The sequence below is a fragment of the Parasteatoda tepidariorum genome, chromosome 6 (genome assembly GCF_043381705.1).
Source record: "Parasteatoda tepidariorum isolate YZ-2023 chromosome 6, CAS_Ptep_4.0, whole genome shotgun sequence".
Lineage (NCBI taxonomy): Eukaryota > Metazoa > Arthropoda > Arachnida > Araneae > Theridiidae > Parasteatoda > Parasteatoda tepidariorum.
In genome coordinates, this window is record NC_092209.1 from 22,006,209 (window position 1) to 22,031,189 (window position 24,981).

Sequence of the window (24,981 nt, forward strand, 5' to 3'; positions counted from 1 at the left end):
ATATTTTAAAGTGGCAACAACATTCTTGTGATTCTTGGTTTAATAAATTCAATTTAGTAGATTTTTATCCACCACTATTTCTAAATAATTCGTAGGGTTATATAATTAACCACTCTAAAGTAGTTATGTATTGCAATATCTTTTAAAAAGCAGGCAAAAATAGACAAATAATTGCAAAATTTACTTTGTACTTATTTACCGTATTTTTTATTGTATTGTCGTGTCCGGAGCAGTTGGCATCTCTGGCAACGCATATTAATATATAAGCTTAATTTTTGTAAGAATAGTGGTGATAAAAATGATTTAAAAATTAAATTTTTAAAAGAAAAAAATAGTATATATTTACGACGACTTTAAATATGAAAATAAAATCTCCCGCAAAATCCGGGAGAGTTGGCAGGTATGCTTAAGCGAATTAGGAAATGAGCCAAGAAGTTCTTAATCAGACAGAATTTGCTTAGGCTTCTTGCAAATTATCTTTAACCCTTTCGCGCCGACTGTCACAAATATGTGCCAGCATAAAACCGTATCAATCAGGGTAAAAAGATAAAACTGGTAATCAAAGTATTTCTTTAGCAGTTTATTTGTGGGCGGAGTTATAATTGCTTGATTTATTTAATTCACCATTACTTTGTTCAAAATAAAACTGTTTAGTTATACTTTGAATTAACATTGATTATATATATGATAAAACTAACAATAATTAAAGTAAAAGCAAAGTAAGTGTGTCAAATTAGCAGCGACAACATTTAAGTTACCGTTTTTTATTTAAATACAACTTGATTTTGATTTTGTACGAATGCTTTTCTGAATCGCCCGTCCCCAAGGGGTTAATAAGGCTTTTCATTATTCCAGACTTTTTATAAATGGAACAGGTGAATTAAGCAACGATTGATACTTTTTCTTATTAGTCTAAAATATATGTGCAGTTAAGATAAGAGTAAAGATAAATACATTAAGACAATAATTAAGACAATAAGTAAACATTCAAATTTCAGCACTTGTTTGCGCATTTATAGGGTCCATTATCCTTTGTGTCGTAGTGTAATATATCCTTTATTATACTTTACACTTGTCCATTTGCATGTATATTTTAAACAAGTACACATTAAAATTACTAATTAAATGAAAAACAAACGTTTTCTTTAAAATTTTAGAAAGCCAAGATTTGCTATGTAAGCTGAGAAACAGTAGGAGTAATTATGCTAAGTAAGTAAATTGCTACTTCATATATACTTTTAAAAGAAAATGGAAGATATAAACAAAGTAATTTGTATTTATTAGTACTGCTTCAAGCAGGCTTTATTGTCTTTTTTTTGCTAGGAATAAAATGCTGATGCACCAAAAAATGAACTACCCGGAGTATCTTTTGATCTAATGATCGGATCTTAACGTTCTAGAACTCATTTTTAATGGTTCGAGGGAGTGACCTCGAATGTGTTAATTTTGGTGCATACGAAATTTGCAGTTTCGAAATCAGACAAAATGCACTGTCTCTGAATAAACATACCTTTTTTCGCCGGATTTGAGTTTTCTACCCCCAAAATATGGGGGTAGACTCAATCTAGGAAATATGGTCACCATGGTTTGGCCAGGTTAGCGTTCTCAGGTTTGGACAAACGAAATGTTGATTTTATTACATATCTCGAGAACATTATGACTGAATTGAAAACAATTATAAAATTTGTTTGTCAGAAAGTAAATCCATAAAAAAATTAAATTTTAGAAAATTTTTATTATTTTTATATTATTTTATTTTTCAATGTAATTGTAAAATATACAATTTTTACATCATTTAAAAGTATCGTATATTACATGGGAGAATACAAAATTTGAGCAAAATCGGTTGAATAGTTCCTGAGAAATCGAATTTTAAAAATAATCGTAATTTTAAAATTTTATTTCCCAGCAACTATTCATCAGATTTCGCTAAAATTTTGTATTTTGCCTGGTACAGTTATTAACTTTAAAACTATATAAAAATTTATATACCTTACAATTCAAAAATTTTACGACAGTTATTAAATAAAATAATAAAAAATAGTACAAATTTACTGAAATTTATTTTTTACGTGGAATTATCTTAGGGTCAACGAATTTTATAATTGTGTGCAAAAATTTTTCAACTCGCTTTAAAAGTTCTTGAGATATGGCGAAGTACGAGAAAAATAAATTTAACATTAGGAGCTTCAAAGTTTGGATCGCTCTCCTGACAAAAGGGGACCATATTTTCCAGATTGCGGCTACCTTATATATTTAAAAGGTCTGAAATCCAAATCCGTAGAGAAAAAAAAAAAATTTCATTCAGAGAAAGTATGTACGTTTTTTGTGTCTGATTTTGTAATTTAAAATATCGTCTGCACAAAATAATTGACATATTTTAGGTAAGCCCCTCGAGCCATTAAGAATGAGTTTTAGAACGTGAAGATCTTAACATTAGATTGAAAGTTATTCAGGGTGGTCCGTTTTTTTTTATCGTTTTTTTCTGCGCACTATACAGTGTGCAAAAAGGTAAAAAAACCGATTAATTTCAGGTTCTAATGATTGTAATTTCGCTTATTAAGGGAGACATTAGTGGTATTAATTATCTCACTTAGTTAAAAATGAGCATGAATTAAATGACACGTTTACAGGTGATCCTAAACATGTTATTTAATTTATGCTCATTATTAGTATAGTGAGAAACCGCATCCAAAATATTCCTTCTTTAAACAAGCATACATTTCTTCAGAGAAATTAAGATTTTTGAGACTGAGTTGTTCATATTCGAACAATTAATGTAAAAGTTTTGTCAAACACTTTTGCTTGTAGTTATTTAAACTTAATTTAAAATAATGTTAAATTTGCACATTGTCTTTATGATTTTCAAACGGAAATATAAAACAACGAACATTCGAACGGAAACATCCAGATATTTTCCAGCCATGGTAAAATAATTTGAAACTTTTTAAATAACATTGGGGAACATTTTTTGGCATTTTTTTTAAAACTGGTATTAAATATTTTCATATCACTGGTTTCAAATCTGTCATTGGTTTTTCTCTCAAAACTAGTTTTTTATCACAATTTCTGTCTATTTTTGTCGAAAAGTTCAAGTTTATAAGCACGTTATATATGTGAGAGGGTCGCAAAACTAATGAAACAAACTGTTAGGGAGTTAGAGTTAAAATTAAAATTGCATGGGAACCTATGCTCGGGTGTGTCGTCATACGCCACTAGGAGCGCATTCCTACTATGAATTGATTTTAAGTATGCTTCTGAACAAGTTATAATATGGAAAAATAAATTTTATGCAATTTTAATCTCAATGATGTGTCCTAACCCCCTTAGAAATTTGTAGCATTATTTTTATGTAACTCCCTGTTATTTATAAGGTGTTTTTAAACTTGCACATTTCGACAAAAAGTAGGCAAACATTTTATTTTTTAAAAAGAATTTCTGTTACTATAGGAGCAAAACTAATTTAATATTTGAAATCCCCACACCCAAATTAAGCAAGATCAAGAATTGGTTCAAATTCAACAAAAATTTGTTCCCATTATAGTAATTAAAAGCTCCTTTTGCATGAATTATTTTGAATTTTCGTATTTCGGATAGAAAGTTTTAATAGTTCCCGCAATATTGCGAAATACACAAAGCGGAAAAATTAATTTAAGGAGCAAATTTTTTGGCCCTTCTCCTTCTTGTTTAAATTCTTGGGACCATATAATATACATTGCAGCTACAGCCTCGCTCCATACTCTATAAAGATGTATAAAAAATTTATAAAAATACATTGATGAAAATAATTTATGGAAATATTTTACAGAAATATATCTCCATATTTTATATGAAAAAAAGATATGTTCTAGAAATTGCATTTTTATGTCGGATTATGCATTTAATTAATCGAAAACACTAATTAATGAGGCCCCCCATTGAAAATTGGCCTTAAGTGCATGACAATATCTGATGTCTATAAAAAATGTTTTCCATTTTTATTATTCATTGTACAAAAAATATATACTTTGATCTGCTGCAACTTAGACCAACCAATTTTACCGGTTTTTAGCCAAAATTGACTTGTAAATATTGATTGTAGAAATATTGACTTGTTGTAAAACTTACATTTTAACATTTGATTTGAACAGGGGAATAAATTTTATTGCATTTAGTCAAGCTCTTGAACTTACTTTTCTACAAACTGTTTTAAGACAAAACATATGGCCTTAAAGTACCTCATAATAAACTGAAAAGTATTATCACATTTTTTCTGCCACTTCCTATGTAGAAGATAAGTGGAGACCCTCAGTATTCACTCAAGCCAATTTTAAAAAATCATGTCTTTTATGTCTTCTGAGGCTACGTTTGAAGACTTAACACTTTCCAATAATGTAAGAGTAAATGGTTGTTGATCAAGATGTCATATGACTCTCTCAAACTTATTTTACAAATGCTCAATACGATTTAGATTTATAGAATTCAGTGGTCAACACTACAAAGTGAAGTCTGTACTGTGTTCCTCAAAACAAATATTTACTATCCAAGTATTATAGCAGAACATAATATATTAAAAAAAATGAACCAGCAGTAGTAGATATATCACCAGCATTACCGGATGAACTTTGCCACAGTATTCCTTTTCAGACTTCAAGGAAATTATGGTCATAATGCATGTTTACATTTAATTAGATATCTTCGGCAAAAAAGTAAGGAAATATAAACATTAAAATATCGGGTAATCTTAGTGAAGAGGACGCTCAGTATATATTAAAAGGATTATAACGACCATTTATATAAGAGTTCTTGATACTGCTTCGCTTAGTGTATCGGAAATTAATTTACTGACTTTACTTTCAGAATTTTCTAAAGTACGTTATCTCTTCACCTTTGCTGGATTCCTTGGTTTCTTCACAATCTATACAATAAGAGTAAACATCAATGTAGCCATAGTTGCTATGGTTAACAGCACTGTTTATGTGCACAGTAACACCACGTCTGGAGATGAATGCAAAGTTCCAACAGATGACTTACCAATAAATTCATCTAACCATGATCAAATAAAGGTATCCATAAGACAGGTTTCTATTTTTATTATTCATACATATTTTCAAATAAAATATGTTTTATTATAAAAATTATATGTAGTTTTATAAAAAAAACTACTGCGTAAATCAATTAGCGAATTTTAGATTATTAAGATAGCAATGAACTACTTAAAAATTCGATCATTAAATCTAAATTTATAAAGGTGATCTTTTTTCATTTTGCTCAATGTATACTAATCCAGACTTATACAAATAGTATTTCACGAAAAAAAAAACACTAATTACTATTCACTTTCCCATTTTGTATTACAGGATGGAGAATTTTATTGGTCTCCAAGTTTGCAAGCCACGATTCTTGGATCTTTTTATTATGGTTATTGCGTTTCGCAGATCCCTGGAGGAAGGCTTGCTGAAATGTATAGTGGAAAATGGGTATTCGGAATTGGAACTTTTATAACAGCACTGTTGACTTTATTGACACCAATGGCTGCTCGATATAGTGTTGATGTTCTGATTGCTATTAGAGTTTTGGAAGGATTAGCACAGGTTCGAAGTTCTTGTTATACTTAGGTTATTTTTTTTTTGGCCAGAATCAGAATCGCTCCAGCATATTATTAGAAAAAAAATTGCTGAATATTCTTTTTAAAATATTTTTAAATTTAAATCTAATCCAAATTGTAAAGCTGAGTTCTGAGAATATGACAAAGAACTAAGTGAACATATTTCATTTTTCTGCTAACTAAAGATTTTCCTCGTTTCCCTCTCTATGTAACTCAAATGTGGATTAGTTCCTCTCAAATGATGTGGACTCAAATTTCTCTCAATGATTGATCCAATAGCTCCTTTGTCTTCTGGATTATGTTTAAAAGTACAAGGCTCTGGAGTTGAACATTATTAGTCGTAAACCCTAAATTAGGTCGGTTTTTAAAATTTCACAGATTTTGCAAAATTGCTAAAAAAATTATAAAGTTCATAACTAATGTTTCATTCAATACGTAATTTTTGACAGGGAATTTGTTTTCATAAGATTTTTAAAAATTTAAGAGATTTACAAAAATTGGCTGGTTTTTGAAATATTTTAAAATTTCAAATCTTTTACAAGAAATGAAGATGATGCATAAAAATTCTGAAAAATTCACGAGTGATATATTAATCCGTATACAAGTTTTGGGAGGTAGTGCTTCTCAATCATCGAAAACTTCTTTTTTTCGCTTCACCCTATTGCTTTGAATAAATTTTTGAACCTAAGTTGTTATTATATATATATTAATTTTTAAAAAAAACATCATTTAGGACGATTTAAAACTACTTCAAATAGCTTTGTATTTTTTACTACTTTTAATATATTAAAAAAACTTAAGCTGAAAGCCGAAGGGGTTTGCACATCTGAACCAAAGAATACTCTTTCTTACACATGGAACTTCATGACATAAAGATATTATATTCTCAAAAATATAAATGACCGTTAAAATATCTAATATTTTACATAAAATGTACTATTTTAATGCGGAATTACATTTTAGGGAGTGACAATGCCAGCTATGCATTCAATGCTAGGACGGTGGTTACCAGATTCAGAAAAAGCTTTTTTATCTACAATAATTTATTGCGGCATACATATAGGAACTGTAGTCACCTTATTCGTTTCTGGACTTCTGTGTGATTCAGAATTTCTTGAGGGCTGGCCATCCGCTTTTTATGTTTCAGGTATGTGTTATATTGCTAATAATTTTGCTCGTTTTTTTTTCTATTGTCCTAAATTTAAGCTTATTTGAAAATATTTTAACAAATACGTGCTTATATTTTGCATGATCTTACCAATCGGCGAAGCACTATTGCGTTTATCTTACCATTTTTGTTTTGAAACAATGCTAGATCATTCTTCTAGAGTTTTATAGGAGATGTTTATGGGAGAGGGACTATGTTTTGATGACTCCTTTCCTCAGCTGCCGCAAACGCGAACATGACTCTCTACGACTGATAAGAGCCCAATTTTAATATCGCCCAACTTTAACATAGTCAATAATCAAAAATATAGGGCATTATCAATATCACATGGATATTTGCATGTTTGATCCGCGATGGCTCAGAGGTTAGAGCATTCAGGTTCCAAAAAGGTGAACCCGGATCGAATCCTAGCGATATCTGGTCGATACAAATTCCGCATCCTGCCACAGCGTTGATGTGAAATGTCCTCAGTGGTAGACGGATCATGGGTTACAGTTCCTTTGCCATCAGGCTAACCGTGGGAAGTTTTCATGGTCCTCCTCTCCGTGTAATGCGGATTAGTTCCGCCAAAAAGTCCTCCACGAAGGCGAATTTCTCCCAGTCTTTTATCCAAGAGTTCGATTGTCTTCTGGAATGGGTTCAAAATTTGGGGAAATTTGGAATGGGCTACGGAGTTATACATGAATAGTTTTAAACACAAAAAAATTGGGTCGGCTGTTCAACGACGGTCATAAAATAAATATCACAATAATCACACATAGCTGCCAACTACTACGTAGTGTCCATACAATTTTCTTTTTATATATAAAATGGTAATGAATCTTATAAATTTCTTTTTAAATCTTGGATATCTAAATTAAATTTAATATGATTTTTACTATCATTACATTAATATAAACCAATCTTATATGTAAGAGCAAGTTATAGAAATGAAAAGCAAGTTAAGCCATTATAAAGGTCAAGCCATAGCAATTGTGAAATGTTAATTTTGTCCAAAATTGCATTTCAATTAGTCATTTATTACTTCTTGGGAAATACTTCCTCCGAAAGAATAAAAAATGGCAGATTCATGATTTTTTTCCAATATCGCTAATTTATGTAGTTACATCATTTACCAATATTTGTCGTAACCTTCGTATTCTTAGATATTAGAAAGAACTATGTGCATATTTTGAACAATGATTTTATTACAAATAAAATTATAAGGGAGAAAAAATTCAAAATTTAAAATTCAATTTCAAAAGTTTTCTTTAGTAAATGTTCTATGTCACTATTTTTTCTCTCTGCTATAAAATAAATTAAATCACTTGCTCTTTTTTAAAATCTTTTGTTTCTTTGAAATAACTTTTTATCTCAATAGAGCCTTGACAAACAGAAAAATATCTTTTCATTTCAAGTTTTTTTTTACAAATTTTGTTTTCAGGTATTTTGGGCTGTGTCTGGTTTATATTATGGAGCCTTTTCGTCACGGACTCCCCTCACACACACCCTTTTATCACAAAGACGGAACTGCAATTTATTACTTCCGATCAAAAAATTAAATCCAACGTGAAAGTAAGTACTAACACATATTTTTCTTCTGAATAAGTTCTAGACGACTTATAATTATGGAAGTGGAAATGCGCTAACTGAAGAGAAAAATTATAACAAAACTTTTACACCTTTATTTTCCTTTTTTAATTATCAACTTTACGATTAATGTTTCGAATCACTTTCTTTTTCTTCATTCATTACTGGCCAGTCTTGAGAATGGAACACTGGAAACACGTCATCATCTTCATATTTTTTGAAGCCATTGATGTTTCAAATCTAGTGTATATTTTCCCTTCAGCTGCGGTGCCAACTGCTGCGGACACGCGAAAAAAAATTTTAAATAAAAACGGAAAATAACTACAAAGTAAAATTTGACTATTTTTGCTTGCTTTTTAAAAGGTATAGCATGACATTAATACCAACAAGTGGTGAATTATATAAGCCTACGAATTATTTGGAAATAGTGGAGAAATCTACTAAATCACAGAGTTGCCAACTTGCTCCGGATAGCAAATATATATTGTAAAGTGGTAGTTTATCAATTGTGATTCTTTGTTTAATAAATTAAATTTAGCAGATTTTTATCCACCACTATTTCTAAATAATTCGTATGCTTATATAATTCACCACTATTTAAACGGTACTTTACTTCAAGTCATGCTATACCTTTAAAAAAGCAAGCAAAAATAGTCAATTGTTTGCAAAATTTACTATGTAGTTTTTTACCGTATTAAAATTATTTTGGCGTGTACGGAGCAGTTGGCATCTCTGAAACTGAATATGTTAAGCCAAGAATCACATTTGATAAACTACCACTTTAAAATATTTATGCTGTCTTGAGCAAAGTTGACGTCTCTGCCTCAGCTTCAAGAATATAATAATTTTAGCCAATTAGCGTATTACATACTTGCTAACTTGTACGCTCTAAGAAGCTTTTGCTTAGTGATAGTAAAAAGAAATTTAAATGGACACTATAAGTAGAAAAGAATTGATTAATTAGCCCTCTCTTATTAACACCAAACGACGTGAATTAGAACTTAAATGTGTATGTTTAAGTTAATGATCTGTAATCAAAGTTATTTTAAATCAAATTAAAGTAAAATAAATTTGAGAAAATAAAATATTCCTGAAGGGAAAATGAGTTCTAAGTTCAAAATGTGTTTCAAATATTTTCCATCTGAACAGAGATGCTAACTGCTCTGCTTTCAGCAAAAATTTAAATAAATTGATAGAGAAATAAGCAGTAAAATATTCAGAAATCTGTTAGCAACGTTTACATTTTATTATTTTGAATGCCATGGAAATAATACATGGGGGTACCGTTGACCGGCAATGAGTTTGTTCGTAGTCCCTCGGGTGTCACCGGTGACCGGAAAAGCCAAGATTATTAGAAACACCTAATTCGAGTAAATTTTTAATTTTTTCTTATGTCATTATCCTTACTAGAATGGTTTGAAGAATTTAATGTAGTATAGAACACACGAAAATAGTTTTAATCAAATAGTTTTAACACAGAGATGCCAGTTTGCTCCGGACAGCGAATAGCTATTTTCAAGTGGTAGTTTATAAGTTGTGATTCTTGGTTTAATAAATTCAATTTAGTGGATTTTTATCCACCACTATTTCTAAACAATTCGTAGGCTTATATAATTCACCACATTTGTTCTGATATGTCATCATACCTGCCAACTTTTAATCCCTTCCATTATCATTTTTCCCAGTGGTATTAAAATGGAATTAAAACTTCAATTTTAAGCAAACAAACACGTTGTATTTGAGAAAACTTAAGATGACAACCATGATAGTAACGCATGTTATTGTATGTGCTTAACTTCTGTAAGAATAGTGGTGATCAAAATCATTTACAATTAATTTTATAAAAGAAAAATTAGTATATATTTACTACCACTTTAAATATGAAAATAAAATCTTCCGCAAAATCCGGAAGAGTTGGCAGTAATGTATCATGCTAAACTTTTTAAAACAATTAGCAAAATCTGTCTATAAGTACGTATAGTTTGTAGTTATTTACTGTATGGCCAGACGGGCAAACCACGCGTTAAATGTGTCACATAATATTTTTGATCTGTTGTGGTGGAAAACTATTTACATCGAAAATGTTAACCGATAAATAACTTAAATTCTAAATCACTGTAAAATATTTAGGCATCACTGTTTAACACGTTCACGCCGCGGTGACCCACCGGTGAGTCACGCTAGATTGTCTCATCTTGGCAGCGCACCGGAGTAAAAACTGGTAACAATAAATTTCATTTTTTAGTTTTTTTCCGGGAATAATAAAAATCCATAACTACCAATTGTTTTTAACGGATGCAATTTTTATATTGAATTGCTTCTTCATGATAAATATCCTTACAGTGAATTGTGATTGTTGAGAATTGATTAACTCCTCCCGAATATTATCTAATATTGAAATAGTTCTTCTACCAGTATTTTTACTTTTCCCGGTGTGAACTTCTTAAATACTTTTAAATTATATTGTATATCATACCTGCCAACTTTCACTCTTTCCGAGAATTTATTTTCAGAGTGGTTGTAGTACGAAAAACAATTTGGCTCAAAAACATATTTATATTTTGATCCCGTTGAAATTCGCTTGGTTAAAGAATATTGTGCTTTTATATATTTATTGTAATTATATATATGTAGTGGTGGTCAAACTCATTTATAATTATCATTATAATTCAAAAAGTTAATTGGAATAACATGAGTATTGCTACCACTTTAAATATGAAAATAAAATCCGGAAGAGTTGGCAGGCATAGTATATACATATTTCATAAATTAATTAATACCTCAGTTTAGTATAAAACAAAAGTACAGCAGCAACTCTCTCTCTCTCTCGACACATAAACAGATATTTATCAAATTTGGCACACAAATTTTTAACAGTTATTAGAAGTCTGTGTGAAAAGCTTGCATTTTTACTTCTGAATATTGAAAAAAAATTTACCTTTTAATCTTACCTGAAACTGCAAATAACTAGATACTGTCTTTATTATAATAAATTAATATAAAATTGCTGTTTCAATTCCATACTTCGATAAATTTAAAAAAAAATAATAATAATTTATCTTTTATGTAAATAATTCCTACAAGTATTAACTACAAGGGGAAAATAAGCTGTACTGTTTTTATTTTTAGATAACTTTTTTTCTAACTGACTATAATATTAAAAATGATTAAAAACGTCATTTTCCATTTACATTTAAAACAACTTTGAAACATAATTTATAATAATCAATAATAATTAATGTTTATTGATATTTTGGTTATTTTAACTACAATATTACCTAAACCAATATTTAAACGATAATTTTTCTTTTTTTTTTAATTTGATTTTATTCAAAATAAACCAATTAAATTTACATATCAGTGTAGCCATATACTGGAGAAATTCATGGGAAAAAGTTGTTGAGCTTTCAGTAAATTTCATAAACTTTGGTTGATAGTAATTAGTAAAGACATTTTGTTTTCCCTCAGTTTTTCTACCAGTTTTTAAATTTTTCTGATATGTGGCATGCACTTTTATATCTTCCAAAGTTCTTGCTTAACAGATACTTAACAATTTATTTTTCTATTCTAGCTTCCCTCAATTCCATGGCGAAAAATTTCGACGTCACTTCCGTTTTGGGCGCTGGTCATCGCTCAAGTAGGAGGAGATTGGTGCTTTTACACAGTACTCAATGACTTACCTACCTATTTCAGTACAATACTCCATTTTCCAATTAAGCAGGTACGTTTATCTTAAATTTACCCATTTAACGTTTCTATTATGTTTTATTACCCCTTTTGTTGTCATTTTTCATTTTGAATAATATCTTTGTAGTGGTGCAGTTGAGAAACTAAATACAAAAATCGCTCAAACCTAATTTACTTAAAATCTATTTGAATTTGACATGCATTTGGAATAAACTTAAATTAAGAACAAACTTTCATGGATAAAGTTTAATAATTTTTTAAGAATCCCAACAAATTTAAAAATAAATCATTCTACTGTAATCACTGCCTTAATGTGATCACGGTTAATGTTATCGATAGCTTATTCTGGCCTGTCAACAATTACGCTTTTTGCAAAATACTTTATTGAGTGGTAGAAATTTAAGAACCAAAGCTTTCAGAACTCATGGTAATTTTGCCAACATTTCAAAAACCTCACCACGAAAGAGGTGGATAAAAGTGGTGTTGCATATAAACTTCTATATCATTTCTACGGAGCAAAGTGTGGAAAAGTTTAAATAAGTAAAATATGCATTAACCTCTTGGGGACGGGTGATTCAGAAAAGCATTCGTACAAAATCAGGATCAGGACGTAATTAAATAAAAAACGGTAACTTAAATGTAGTCGTTTCTAATTTGACAGGCATACTTTGTTTTCGTTTTAATTATTGTTAGTTTAATCATATATATAATCAATGTTAATTCAAAGTATAACTAAATAGTTTTATTTTGAACAAAGTAATGGTGAATTANTGGTCATCGCTCAAGTAGGAGGAGATTGGTGCTTTTACACAGTACTCAATGACTTACCTACCTATTTCAGTACAATACTTCATTTTCCAATTAAGCAGGTACGTTTATCTTAAATTTACCCATTTAACGTTTCTATTATGTTTTATTACCCCTTTTGTTGTCATTTTTCATTTTGAATAATATCTTTGTAGTGGTGCAGTAGATAAACTAAATATAAAAATCGCTCAAACATAATTTACTTAAAATCTATTTGAATTTGACATGCATTTGGAATAAACTTAAATTAGGAACAAACGTTCATGGATAAAGTTTAATAATTTTTTATGAATCTCAACAAATTAAAAAAAATATAGTTCTACTGTGATCTCTGCCTTAACCCTTTAACGGACCCTTTATTTTTAGCAAAGGAAAATTAAAGTAATTTTGGAATTGAAATTGCTTTAACCTTCCGTTTGTCGCGCGCACCTCACAGGTGCATCCCTACTGCACTTCCACCTCTTTTGCAGTCAATAGATTTTTCCGGGGGTCGAGCCTAATGTTATGTTCCTAACTTTGGATTACTCAAATGTCCGTGTAAAACCGACCTTAGAACATGTCGATGGAGAGTTGGAACCGCTCAAATCACCCCTCTGGTGTAGCGCGACCATTGACGCAAGTATTATGGATATAATATTTTTATGAATTAAATATATATATTTTATCTCATTTTCTGTCCTACTCAACGTAGCAGGAATAAATGGTCAAGTTATATACACAGAAAATGTTTACGGAGTAAAACACCGCAGAACCTTCTTGCGTCAATTGGTTGAACATCTTGTGATGAAGGAAAAGATCCGACGCGGGAGCAAGAAAAATTTATCTTCGGTACTTCGCTAAATAAGTTTTTTGATATTTATCTCTCTAAAGAGTCTAAATTGGTAACAATTAACTATTTAAACTAGACTTAATTTCATTTGGCTTTCAAAAAATCAGAAACACCTCATAGGTGCAACGCGATTAACCATGTCGGAAACAAGTGCGCGACTAACGGAAGGTTAAGAATAGTTATTGATATATATAAAAAAAAAACTCATTTAATTTATAAAAATGCCATTTTTTTGGTGGTAAATATATTTAACATGATCTATTAGGAACTTACTGACTTTTATTTTTCTTTATTTATAAAATAAATTCCTTAAATGCTACAAACTTGAAAAGGAATTATGTATTTTATAACTTTTATACGTTTTTTAAAAGTGACAAATGGTTACCAATTTAATGCAAACTCACGTCAAGAAAGCTGAAGTTATTGAAAAATGGAAACCTAAATTAAAAGTGGTAAAACGCGGTGGTAAGTATACTCAACACAGCCTTGGAAAGCGTTAATACACGGTTAATGTTATCGATTGCTTATTCTGGCCTGCCAACAACTACGCTCTTCGCAAAATACTTTATTGAGTGGTAGAAATTTAAGAACCAAGGCTTTCAGAACATGGTAATTTTGCCAACATTTCAAAAACCTCACCACGAAAGAGGTGGATAAAAGTGGTGTTACATATGAACTTCTATATCATTTCTACGAAGTAAAGCGTGGAAAAGTTTAAATAATTAAAATAAAAATATGCATTAAAGCATAAACATAGCTACCACTAGTATAAGTTTTTACAAACAGCGTTGAAAGTTGGCTAGCCTGCTTATTGATATCAAAATAATTTGATCCGAATTTCTTCGATTTATTTGTATGTTAAAATTATCAATTTCTTTCATTATTAAATTGTTTAATATATTATCAGTTTCTTTTTATATATTTTTCGAAAATCATCATCAGGTGCTCCGTGATAAGTTTCTTCAAGTTTCAGAAGAACTGAATGTTATTTGAACCGATAACGAGCATGTCGATATTTTATGTCTTGTTTGCTTGAATTGAGTTTCACTATATAGATATCAAAAAGCAAACTGATTAAACATTAAAACAAATGACTGACATTTTAATTCGTTATGACATTGACCAAGCATGAGGAATTCAATTAAAGTCTTTAACACGTTGAATACCTCGCTAATTTTACATGGCTTGCCCGTCTAGCCAAATGGTAAATAACTGCAAACTAAATTTGCAAATATTAAACAGATTTTGCTAGATTTTAAAAGGTTTACGTAGATGCCAACTTTCTCCGGAGAATGAATTAATATTTTCGAGTGGTAGTTAATAAATTGTGATTCTTGGTTTAATAAATTTAATTTATTACGTCTTTATCCACCACTATTTCTAAATAATTTGAAGGCTTTTTTAATTCACCACTTTTCTATATTACCGTCATACTATACCTGTCAGAACAGTGTTTCCTAAACTTATGACTTTTGTGTACCCTTTCTAAATTTTTCGTAACGCTGTGTACCACTAATTAAAAAATGAATGTATTTTTTACTAAAAAAAAATTTGCACAAAAGTTAAAAATCAAAACTGGCTGTTGACACCACTAATTATTAACTGTTAACTCTGCAAAAAATATCAAATAGAAAAATACGTAATCGTAAATTTTCATGGCTAGCTTTTTTAATTTTTTCGTTTATTGCAAGATATTTCATATAAGAACGCGCACCCTCGCTAAACTGTTCCCACTGTGTACCACACTTTGGGAAACACTGTTTTAGAAAGTAAGCCAAATTAGTCAAATATTTTGAAATTTTGATTGTATTTACTTACCGTTTTCAAAATAATTCTGATTTGTTTGGAGCAGTTGGCATCTCTGATAATATCCAAAGAAAGTGGTGAATTTGATAAGCCTACGAATTGCTTAGAAATAGTGGCTGATACAAATCTACTAAGTTGAATTTATTAAACCAGGAATCACAATTAACAAACTACCACTTGAAAATATTTATTCGCTGTCCGGAGCAAGTTGGCATCTCTGTGTTGGCATCTCTATTTTTGTGTGTTCTATATTGCATTCATTTCTTCAAACCATTTTAGTAACGATAATAATATTTAAAAAAATTTACTCGAATTATGTGTTTCTAATAACTTTGGCTTCACTGATCACCGGTGACACCCATGGCATTCAACGTATAATAAAACGGTGGTAAAGAAATATGAAGTGTTGAAATTTAAGTACAATTACGCTCCGATGATTTAATGACTACGAACTTCTATGATTAATCTTCTTCGAAAAAAAATTTTAGACAATCAACAATTGATGTTTTTCATAATTGGGTATAATTTTTATATTTTTAAAGTAAATATACAATACATAAGTAGGTTTATTTTGTTTGATTAATAAATGGTTAATGTTATCCAAATCATTATGATCCACATTAAGCGAAGAAAACTGTAATTCAACTTGTAAGCGTTACATAATTCTAAATTTAATTTCTCTCACACAGTTTATCTTATGCTGATATAGATATTTATTCCACGACACAGAAGCATCTCACTATACTTACATTTTTAACTGGTCTTACGAATTAATTTCAAAATTTAGTTTTCATTTTAAAAACATTTTCAATAACCATTTGATTTTGTTGCGTTAAGTTTCTAACTGAACTAAAACTTACGTAAAATAAAACTGCATGGTAAAATAAACCTGAAAATGAAGTATAATAACCATCAAAAGTTTAAAGAGGGAAAAATTTAAACCTATTTAAACTTTTGAAGAAATTACGCATTAGAGTGCAGTACACTAAGCAATGTATAAGACTGTATAATCTATTCAACTTTACTTTACCAACTTTACTAAAGAAAAATATTCTGCAGTAAAGTACGAGTATTATTTCAAACCCTGATCTTCTTTTACATAACTGTAATGCACTATTATGTACCGTTACCCCTCTAGCTGTGATCTCTAAATTTAACTTTAGTAACGGTTACCCAGGTTATACAGTAGGCAAGTATCGAATGAATTACAGGAAACTCTTAACATTTAAAACTCATTTTTATTGCAACTCTAAATCTTCAAAAAACATAATTCTACACATTTCCAAATGCTAACATGAGAATAAACACTTCCCTTTATACATTAATTAAAACAACATGCAACCTTAAAACACTCAAGCATAAACTTCAATTCATACAGTTAAAAAAAAAAAACATTTAAGAAATAAAAACTGCATTTAACATTACTAAAAACACTTAAGACTTGGTTTGTGATGTCTATAAATCACACTTAAATACTCATTGTTCTCCTACCCAAAAAACACAACATAAACAATTCAGAATTTACGGTAAATGATTCCTCTAAAATTTTAACGAAATAAAATTTAAAGTTTTATAAGTACCCAAAAGAATTTACTGTTCGCCCTCTGGAAACGCCCACCGGAATGGTAGATGAGCTCGTGGACAAACTCCTCGGCTAGGATCTCAAAATCTCTCCAGCTATTCTACTAATTTCATTAGGCTTAGGCATGTAGAAGGGGAACACCGGACTTCCAGCATAGATACGTTCGGACTTGGCCCACCGTCTCGAAGATATCGGCCTTCGGCAAATCACGGTCGTTCTTCACGTTAGAGACTTCAGTTTAGCTTTCCTTAACTTCACGATCCACCATCTTCGAGGTGCTGTCACGGACCACCTTTCCTGCGGACAAGCTCCGTATCCTCCGGGTTACTGCTTTAGCCACCCTCTTCACCTCTCTTTTATCCTCCCTTCAGCAAGGCGAAAGAATCTAGATTGACCTGTTTACCAAATCCAGAGTCATCCCGCATCCGGCGGACGTCAGAACCAAAAAAAAAAAAAAGTCCCTGAGAAAAAGCAGTCATAAACCCACTAATCCCCTATAGAAGTTATAATACCATCCTCAATAAATATTAATAAATTTAGTTACCCAGATTTCACCCCAAAAATCCCATTTTAAACGACTAATTCAAAATTTCCAAAAAAAATATCATTATTATGATTGAATTTAAATTTTACCATAGTGGTGCCATCTACAGAAAAATAATCTATCTTTAAAAGTATTGAAAAAAAAACTATAATAAATTTCTATTTATTGCAATTATACATAATTGTGTAAAACTATTGATGAAACAAAGGAGTAGAATAGAAGGTGAAAGTGCATGTAAGTGAATTAAAAAAAATTGTTTAAAATAATATTTTCTGCTACAATAAAAAATTAATTCTGAGTACAATTACTCATATGATAATGTCTTTGTCTATAGAATGGATTTCTTTCGTCATATCCTCACCTGATTCAACCAGCAGTTGGAATCCTTGTTGGATTTACATCAGATACTCTTTTGCGAAAAAAAATTGTTTCCACGAACTTCGTTCGCAAATTTTGTACAGCCGTGTGTAAGTATTCAGGCCGATTTTTTTTTTTTTTTTTACTGTCAACTGCTAATTTTATTAATGCAAATTGTTTTCGAAAAGCTATGTTACTTCACAGATATTAGCAAAAGAAAAAATTCTTTTACTCCGTTTGCAAAGTGTACAATAAATTTGGACTTTTCGCTTTTCCCCCGAGGTCATTATGTTTTCAGTTCACCTCTCCAGACATCAGAGAATCATTAAATTTAAATCAAATATATATATTTCACCTTTAAATTTTTCTAAGTATTCGTAAAATTTACGTGAAACTGAAACTTCAAATAATAGCAAAAAATGGTTTTCCAAAAAACGTAAAATTCTCCTAAAATAATATGAAAATAAATTCGTTTTTTCTCATTACGAAAATTTATCCAACTGTTTTTTGCTAGGTAAGAATGAGTACGTTATTTTTACATAATATTTACGTCAACAATGCTTCAAAATGTACGTGACTTGAAACTATACAAAAAAGTGGTTATCCTAAAAACAGAAAATTTGCGTGAATAAATTCGTGCTGAAATTTACCGAAATTTGAATGGTAAATTTGCTGCGTCAATAATACATAAAATACACACAGATTCATTTTTACTTAATCTAAATAGTAAATATTCTTTCATCAAATCTTTCGTAAAATATTTTAAATCAATCTTACCGAAGGGTAGTTGGTAAAATCTATTCCATTACTATTACGTAAAATATGCCAAAAAATTTTTACCAAACATCTCAATGGTAATATCATTCCGTCAATATTACGTGAAATTTTCGTATAAAGCGCATTGGCTTTTCCGATTTCCCAAAAATTTACGTACCATACTGCATGTATTGTTTGTACAGTACGTCTTTATAATGTCTGCGTCAGATCTGAATCCTGCCAGACGTGAATCAGAATTCCGTTTACGTGTTCCGTTAGCTCTGACTTTTCAGTTATTCCTTTTCCTGTAATAGCCTCTTGGAGGAAAACAATTCACGACTATGATTAAGTCATAACTGTAATTGAAATGTTATTCCGAAAACAGTTCTATGGTTGCGGAAAACAAAAGCTTGAACCCAGACTTAACAAATGCTTTGAGAATGGTGTCAATTATGTCGAAAAATTAGGCATACACATACTAGTGACATGTATTGTGCACTTAATCAATTAAAAAATTTTCAACTAATTATGCGTAACTGTATCTACATTTATCGAAAACGCCTCTCAATGGACTGATCGTTAAGACACGGCTCCCAGCAGATCACCGAAGTCAAGCATCACTGGCTGCAGTCAGAGTGCGGGTGGGTGACCACTTGGATAAGTCTACGTAAGGACCGAGGGTGTGAGGTATTGGTCCTCGTTAAAGCTCTACCGTAAAGTGATCGACTTCGCGTGCAGGTCGCCGGTCTACCGAAGCGGGGGTGCCATCCCCTCTGCAGAGGATCAAAATTGTGATGGCATGTCTTCGAATCATCCCCAGGGATGTTTCCGCGACCGTCGCCAATAGCCCATTGTGCAGCTCTAGTGCGACGCAAATGAACAACAACAACGGACACACCCCTATAATTTACATTTGATTACTTTGATCGAGTAAAATAATTTTTTATGAAATGTTTTTAGGTGGATTCGGACAGACATTAGCTTTTATTGGCGTATGCTTTGCGGGATGTGACTTTACACTGAATGTTGTTTTCTTTACGTGTGCTATTGTGATTGGTGGATTTTATTACAGTGGATACAATTTGACCCATTTAGATTTATCTCCAGAATATGCAGGTAAAATTATAGAGATTTCGTTTAAAATATTCTTTAGATTTTTTTTAAATATTCACCATAATAAGAAAACAATTGTTACTCAACAGCAAATTAAATTTCACTGCTTTACAAAATTTTAATGAGGTTTTTTTTAATTATTATTTTCAGGGTGGTTCTGTTTATTTTTTTTCCACGGAAACTTGGAAGTTATATATTTTGGGAAATTTTGAGGGGCAAACGGGCACAATTTGAAAGACTCTCTTATAACTCTTGGATAGAAGGTCCTTTTTACTCATGAAAAATTTTGATCCATCGAAATGAGTTTTGGAATTTAAAATCTTTTAAATTTTGCCAAGAGTTTCGAAATGTAAAATTTTCGAAAACATTTGGTACTAAAAAAAGATTGTTTACATAGAAATATATCTATATTTTTGACCAACCCATGTAGCTGTATGTGTTATTGTGAATGGCCGAAATTGGTGATTATTGACTTCCACCGGTGAATGTTGACAACCACATAATCACTTTGCTAAATGTCCGAAATCTATACTAGGTCTAGTTAAGTGCCAATGCCCGTTACGTCTTACATAAATGTTTTTTAAGGTTCAGTGCCACTGCCCAGCATGCATTTAACTGGTACTCCAAACACTGATGTTTCTCCTAATCTATCCTCAGCAGATATTAAAATATCGAATAAATATAATAATATCAACGAATAAACTAATATCAAATCGGATAAACAAATTTTTCAGACATTCACCAAAGCGACTATATGATTGTTCATCTCAGAAAATCGACATTCTCTTGATTTCTCTCATTCTCAGTAACATATACACATTGAGAAACCAATATTTATACGTGTTATTTACCTTTTATTGATGATCTCATTTAGGAACTTTGATGGGAGTTACAAATACTCTTTCAAACATACCTGGATTTTTGGCACCTTTTGTTGTGGGAGCTTTGACTGAACACCAGGTGTGTATAGCTGAATGAATGGTAGTAAAAGAATAAAAAGCCTCACTAGCAAATTTTTTGAAATAATAAAGTGATGGCAAGATGCTGATTAAAAACATTTGATATTTTCATGTTTTAGTTGTCATTTCGATTTTAAAAAGTATACGAATGTTAAACTCACATTATATGCAATTGGGTACTTACAACTCGAGAAGAAATGATTAAGCCTAACCACGTGATTTACATCAAATTTAATTGGATGCCTGTAAGCGATGTCACGGGTGTGTGTCGAACCTGATTGGTTTTCTGCATCAAAAAATATCCCGACTTATCTGTGGTGACGTAATTTTCAGGTACCTAGTTAAATTTTGAATCACATTCAGTATCTAGTAAATTTTAAATAATATTGAGTATCTAGTAATTTTTGACTCATATTCAGTTATACCGAAAAATGATTGAAAGTACAGAGATCTTGCCACCACTTTTTTTTATTCCAAATCTGAAGTGCGAATTCTTTAGGACTCTTAAGTAAAATATTACTATGAGAAAAAAAAAAAAATTCCGTTCAATGATACGTTGAACTGATCTTAACTATTTTCAATCTTTTTATTTTACCAGCTACATTAACATTATTTTCTGTAATTAAATAATGTAATCTTACCATGATAACTTATAATTCGGTATGTATGATAGAATTATTTAAATATAATCATTTAGATATAACTATTTAAATATGACAATAATTTTAAATGCTTTTTTTAAAAATAAGAATCAAGTAGGTGAATATAAACATTTTACTACCACGTTGAAAATAAAAATTTTCGAGAAATCCAAAAGTGATAGAAGTATTAGCATTATAATTGCGTAAACGTTATTATCAAACAGGAAAAATGCACCTCAGTGATTACCACGGGCTAACATCTTGCCCCTTATATAAGTTACCATACCATACTAACATTACTGCTTGGAGATTATACACTTATCATATCACATCATTAACTTTTAGCCATTAGGTTTGGTAGATGAAAAACTACCACTATAATGCCAGGCCACGTGTGTTTTTTCTCACCACACCTAACTCATGGTGCACACGTTCTGGTTATTTTATTCACTCACATAACAAGCAAATATGCCTTACAGTAAGGCAACGGATTTCCCCACTCTAAAAAAGAGTTTATCAACTCATTGGGATAATCAGCATTCTACCAGGAGCTTTACAACCACCTCCTCAGCTCGTGAACATCAACAGAATAATTTAAAAACATCAATTTTTATCATCTAACCCAGTATGTTGCCACCATACAGTATTACAAATAGTACAAATTAAATTTACGACCAAAAATGAAATATATAAAATTAAAGGTTTATATTATATCTATTCTTAGTTAAAATTATAACATTTAACAATAAAACTTAATTATTCGCGATCGCAACGAACTATAAGGGGCGTTGTTGCATGAGACGCATACCTGCGATTTCTATATGAACCGTCATTCAGTTACTCTGGAGACGTAGTTAATGTAGCGTGTAGCATTGCAACGTTCCTTCTTTAATGTGTCTTATTAAATTTAAAAAAGAAAAATGCTTGATATTCTTTCTTGTACAACCGAAAACAAAATGGTATCTCTTTTTATTAGAGAAGGAATATCCAAAACACATCGGAAAAATATTTGTACATTAACAGAAAAAAATATGTATATTCTTATAAGAGTTAAAACCTAATGCCCGAGAAATAGTACAGTAGAGAACCGATTATCCGGAACGATCGGGAGTATCGCTATTCCGGATAACTGATTTTTCCGGTTTTCTGAATCGCTACAAAAAGCCGTTTTTTTTTTAGTGTTAAACCCAACTAAAAAAAATTTTTTTTGGAAATAATCTTAAAAATGAGAAAAAAACGATGAGGTAATACACTAATAATTATTTCTGAAATGATGGTAAGGTAAACATCTTTCAAAAAAGAAAGAAAAATCCTAAAATCTTATGAGGNTAATTATAAATTTTAAGACTCATGCTGCCACCTATTGGCACAAAGATAAATTAAAAAAAAGAAACTGTAAATGAACTTTATCAGTACAGAAAAACTTTGAAAAATTTAATAGAATTTTTTATAGATATATAGTGTTCTTACACTTATGACTTTTAGGGCTCTATCCAAAAGTTAAAATGAATAATTTAGATAGGGTATCTAATAATAAGATCGAAATTATAAGAATATCTAATAAGAAAAAAATTTTAGGTTTTACTTCGCAATATTGATGTTAAGTAAATCCCAAAAGCATCTATAAGACCATGGAGGCTATGGAATAGATTGGATTCTCCTTACAATTGGGAGAATCGGGTTCGAATCCCAGCAATTGTTGGTCGATACGAATTTCGCACACTGCCAGTGACCACAGTGTTGACGTGAAATATCCTCAGTGGTAGAGTGATCATAGGTTAGAATCCACTGGCCGTGAGACTATCCGTAGGAGGCTTTCTTTGTTTCGCTCTCCTTGTAGCGCAAATCCGGTTTAGTTCCGTCAAAAAGTTCGTCCGGTTACTCCCAATACTTGATTCAGGAGTTTCCTTGTCATCTGGATTGGGTTCAAAATTACAAGGCAACGAAGATGAACATGAGTAGTCGAAAACCCAAAATTGAATCGGCTGCTCAAAGATGGTTATAAAATAACAAAAATAACAATAATAAACTTATCTATGATGTTCTATTGACGGATTAAAGCAAATTGAACTCTTCTGGTTTCGATTTATAGTATGGAGAGGAAAGAATTGAGGAATTTAATCCAAAAAAATTTAGTAAGAGCAGTTAAGCATGGTGATGGTGTCCTTGCTTGTGTGTTGGTGCATGTCGGAATAAAGTAGTTTGAAATTTATTGATGGGTTATGAATCAACCTATTTATTTAAGTATTTAAAGATACGATATATAATTATCTGCTGAATTTGGATATTGGTGACAACTTTGTTTTATGTTAAGATAACTATACTCAACGTTTGCATATCTTATCTTATAACTTTTTTCTTGTTTTCTCTATATTTCAAAACTTATTGTATGAGGTCTATGTTCTTGCAGCTTATACATATATATAAATATATTATTTTCATGTTACAGCAAACATTGCACCAGTGGAAAATTGTATTTGGAATCGTAATCGCTGTTTTAATCGTCAGTTTTTTGTTTTACGTTATTTTTTCCTCAGCTGAGAAACAAGATTGGATTGCCGAAGAAGAACAGAAATCTATATTAGATTTTTCTCAAGAACCTTCTGCCCAGAATTCTTCGAATGAAAGAAATGAAGAAAAAATTAGAGTACAAATGTGAAATAAAAGAATATTATTTATTTTTATAAATTAATAAAAGAAATTTTATTCTTATTAGCACAGGCATTTCTAGGAATTTCAACATAAATTTAATTAAATATTAATTTTGAATAATCGTTTGTTCATTTAGATTTAGTCTTACTTAATGCAGTGGTTTTGAGCTACCTTTATATAGTACGAAAAAAACAATTTAAATTTTAGTTAAAATAGTTGAATGGAGCCCAATATATTAGTCATGCAATGAAACGTAATGCCTACTTTTACAATAACAGCTTTGTCTAGATTTACGAACATGTTTAAATTAATAACGTAAATGCTAATTTTACGAACGTCATTTTCCAGCGGATAGTTACGCTTTAATAATACATTACTCTGACATTAAAAAAGATGCAAAATTGCTCCGCTTTGAAAAAAATTAAGTTAAATTTAGTTTTGGTTACCTTACGTCCATAGCAAATTTTATTCTACTGTCAAAGTGTCAAGCAGTTTAGCCACTGAAAATTCTGGCCAATATGAAATTTTTGATACTTTTCCACTTTATAAAAGCACTTTAGCTGCAACTGGAGAAGTTAGCCTCGCTGATGTTTTTTAACCATTATCACATAGAAACTTTTGAAAAATATTTAAGACCTTTGAAATTTATGCCTCAGGTCTGTAAAAGCAGGACTGCTAACTATTACGTTTATTGCAAAATATTTTAGAGTGTGGTAGGCAAATTCGGATAATTTTGTTTGCGTACAAAAAAGCCTCACAACGACAGGGTTGGAACAAATTGGCATTTCATGTGCACTTTCAAATCCTTTACATGGTGTGAAAAATAACTTTAAAGCAAATTTTTTCAACTAAGAATCCTACACTAAAGCTTTAATTATACACTAAAATTTAACAGAAATTCGGATAATTTTGTTTGCGTACAAA

At 30.6% G+C, this 24,981-nt stretch overlaps 2 protein-coding genes across 4 annotated transcripts in view; both read left to right on the forward strand.

Annotated features, from left to right (window-relative positions):
• The window catches only part of LOC107441740 (sialin), a 32,220-nt gene extending 8,114 nt beyond the window's left edge, over positions 1 to 24,106 (forward strand). The window contains exons 2-11 of one of the 2 annotated variants that reach the window (XM_043053127.2): positions 1,158 to 1,209; positions 4,840 to 5,045; positions 5,340 to 5,573; positions 6,551 to 6,734; positions 8,179 to 8,309; positions 11,896 to 12,045; positions 17,914 to 18,046; positions 19,653 to 19,808; positions 20,680 to 20,765; positions 23,855 to 24,106. In XM_043053127.2, coding sequence (XP_042909061.1) covers positions 1,203 to 1,209; positions 4,840 to 5,045; positions 5,340 to 5,573; positions 6,551 to 6,734; positions 8,179 to 8,309; positions 11,896 to 12,045; positions 17,914 to 18,046; positions 19,653 to 19,808; positions 20,680 to 20,765; positions 23,855 to 24,064 — 1,497 coding nt within the window. In that variant the 5' untranslated portion in view covers positions 1,158 to 1,202 and the 3' untranslated portion in view covers positions 24,065 to 24,106. The remainder of the gene's footprint in view (positions 1 to 1,157; positions 1,210 to 4,839; positions 5,046 to 5,339; positions 5,574 to 6,550; positions 6,735 to 8,178; positions 8,310 to 11,895; positions 12,046 to 17,913; positions 18,047 to 19,652; positions 19,809 to 20,679; positions 20,766 to 23,854) is intronic. The other variant, XM_043053129.2, reaches the window with a different exon arrangement.
• LOC107441742 (sialin) overlaps positions 1 to 24,981 on the forward strand; it is a 91,664-nt gene that overhangs the window by 42,627 nt on the left and 24,056 nt on the right. The gene's annotated exons all lie outside the window — the stretch shown is intronic.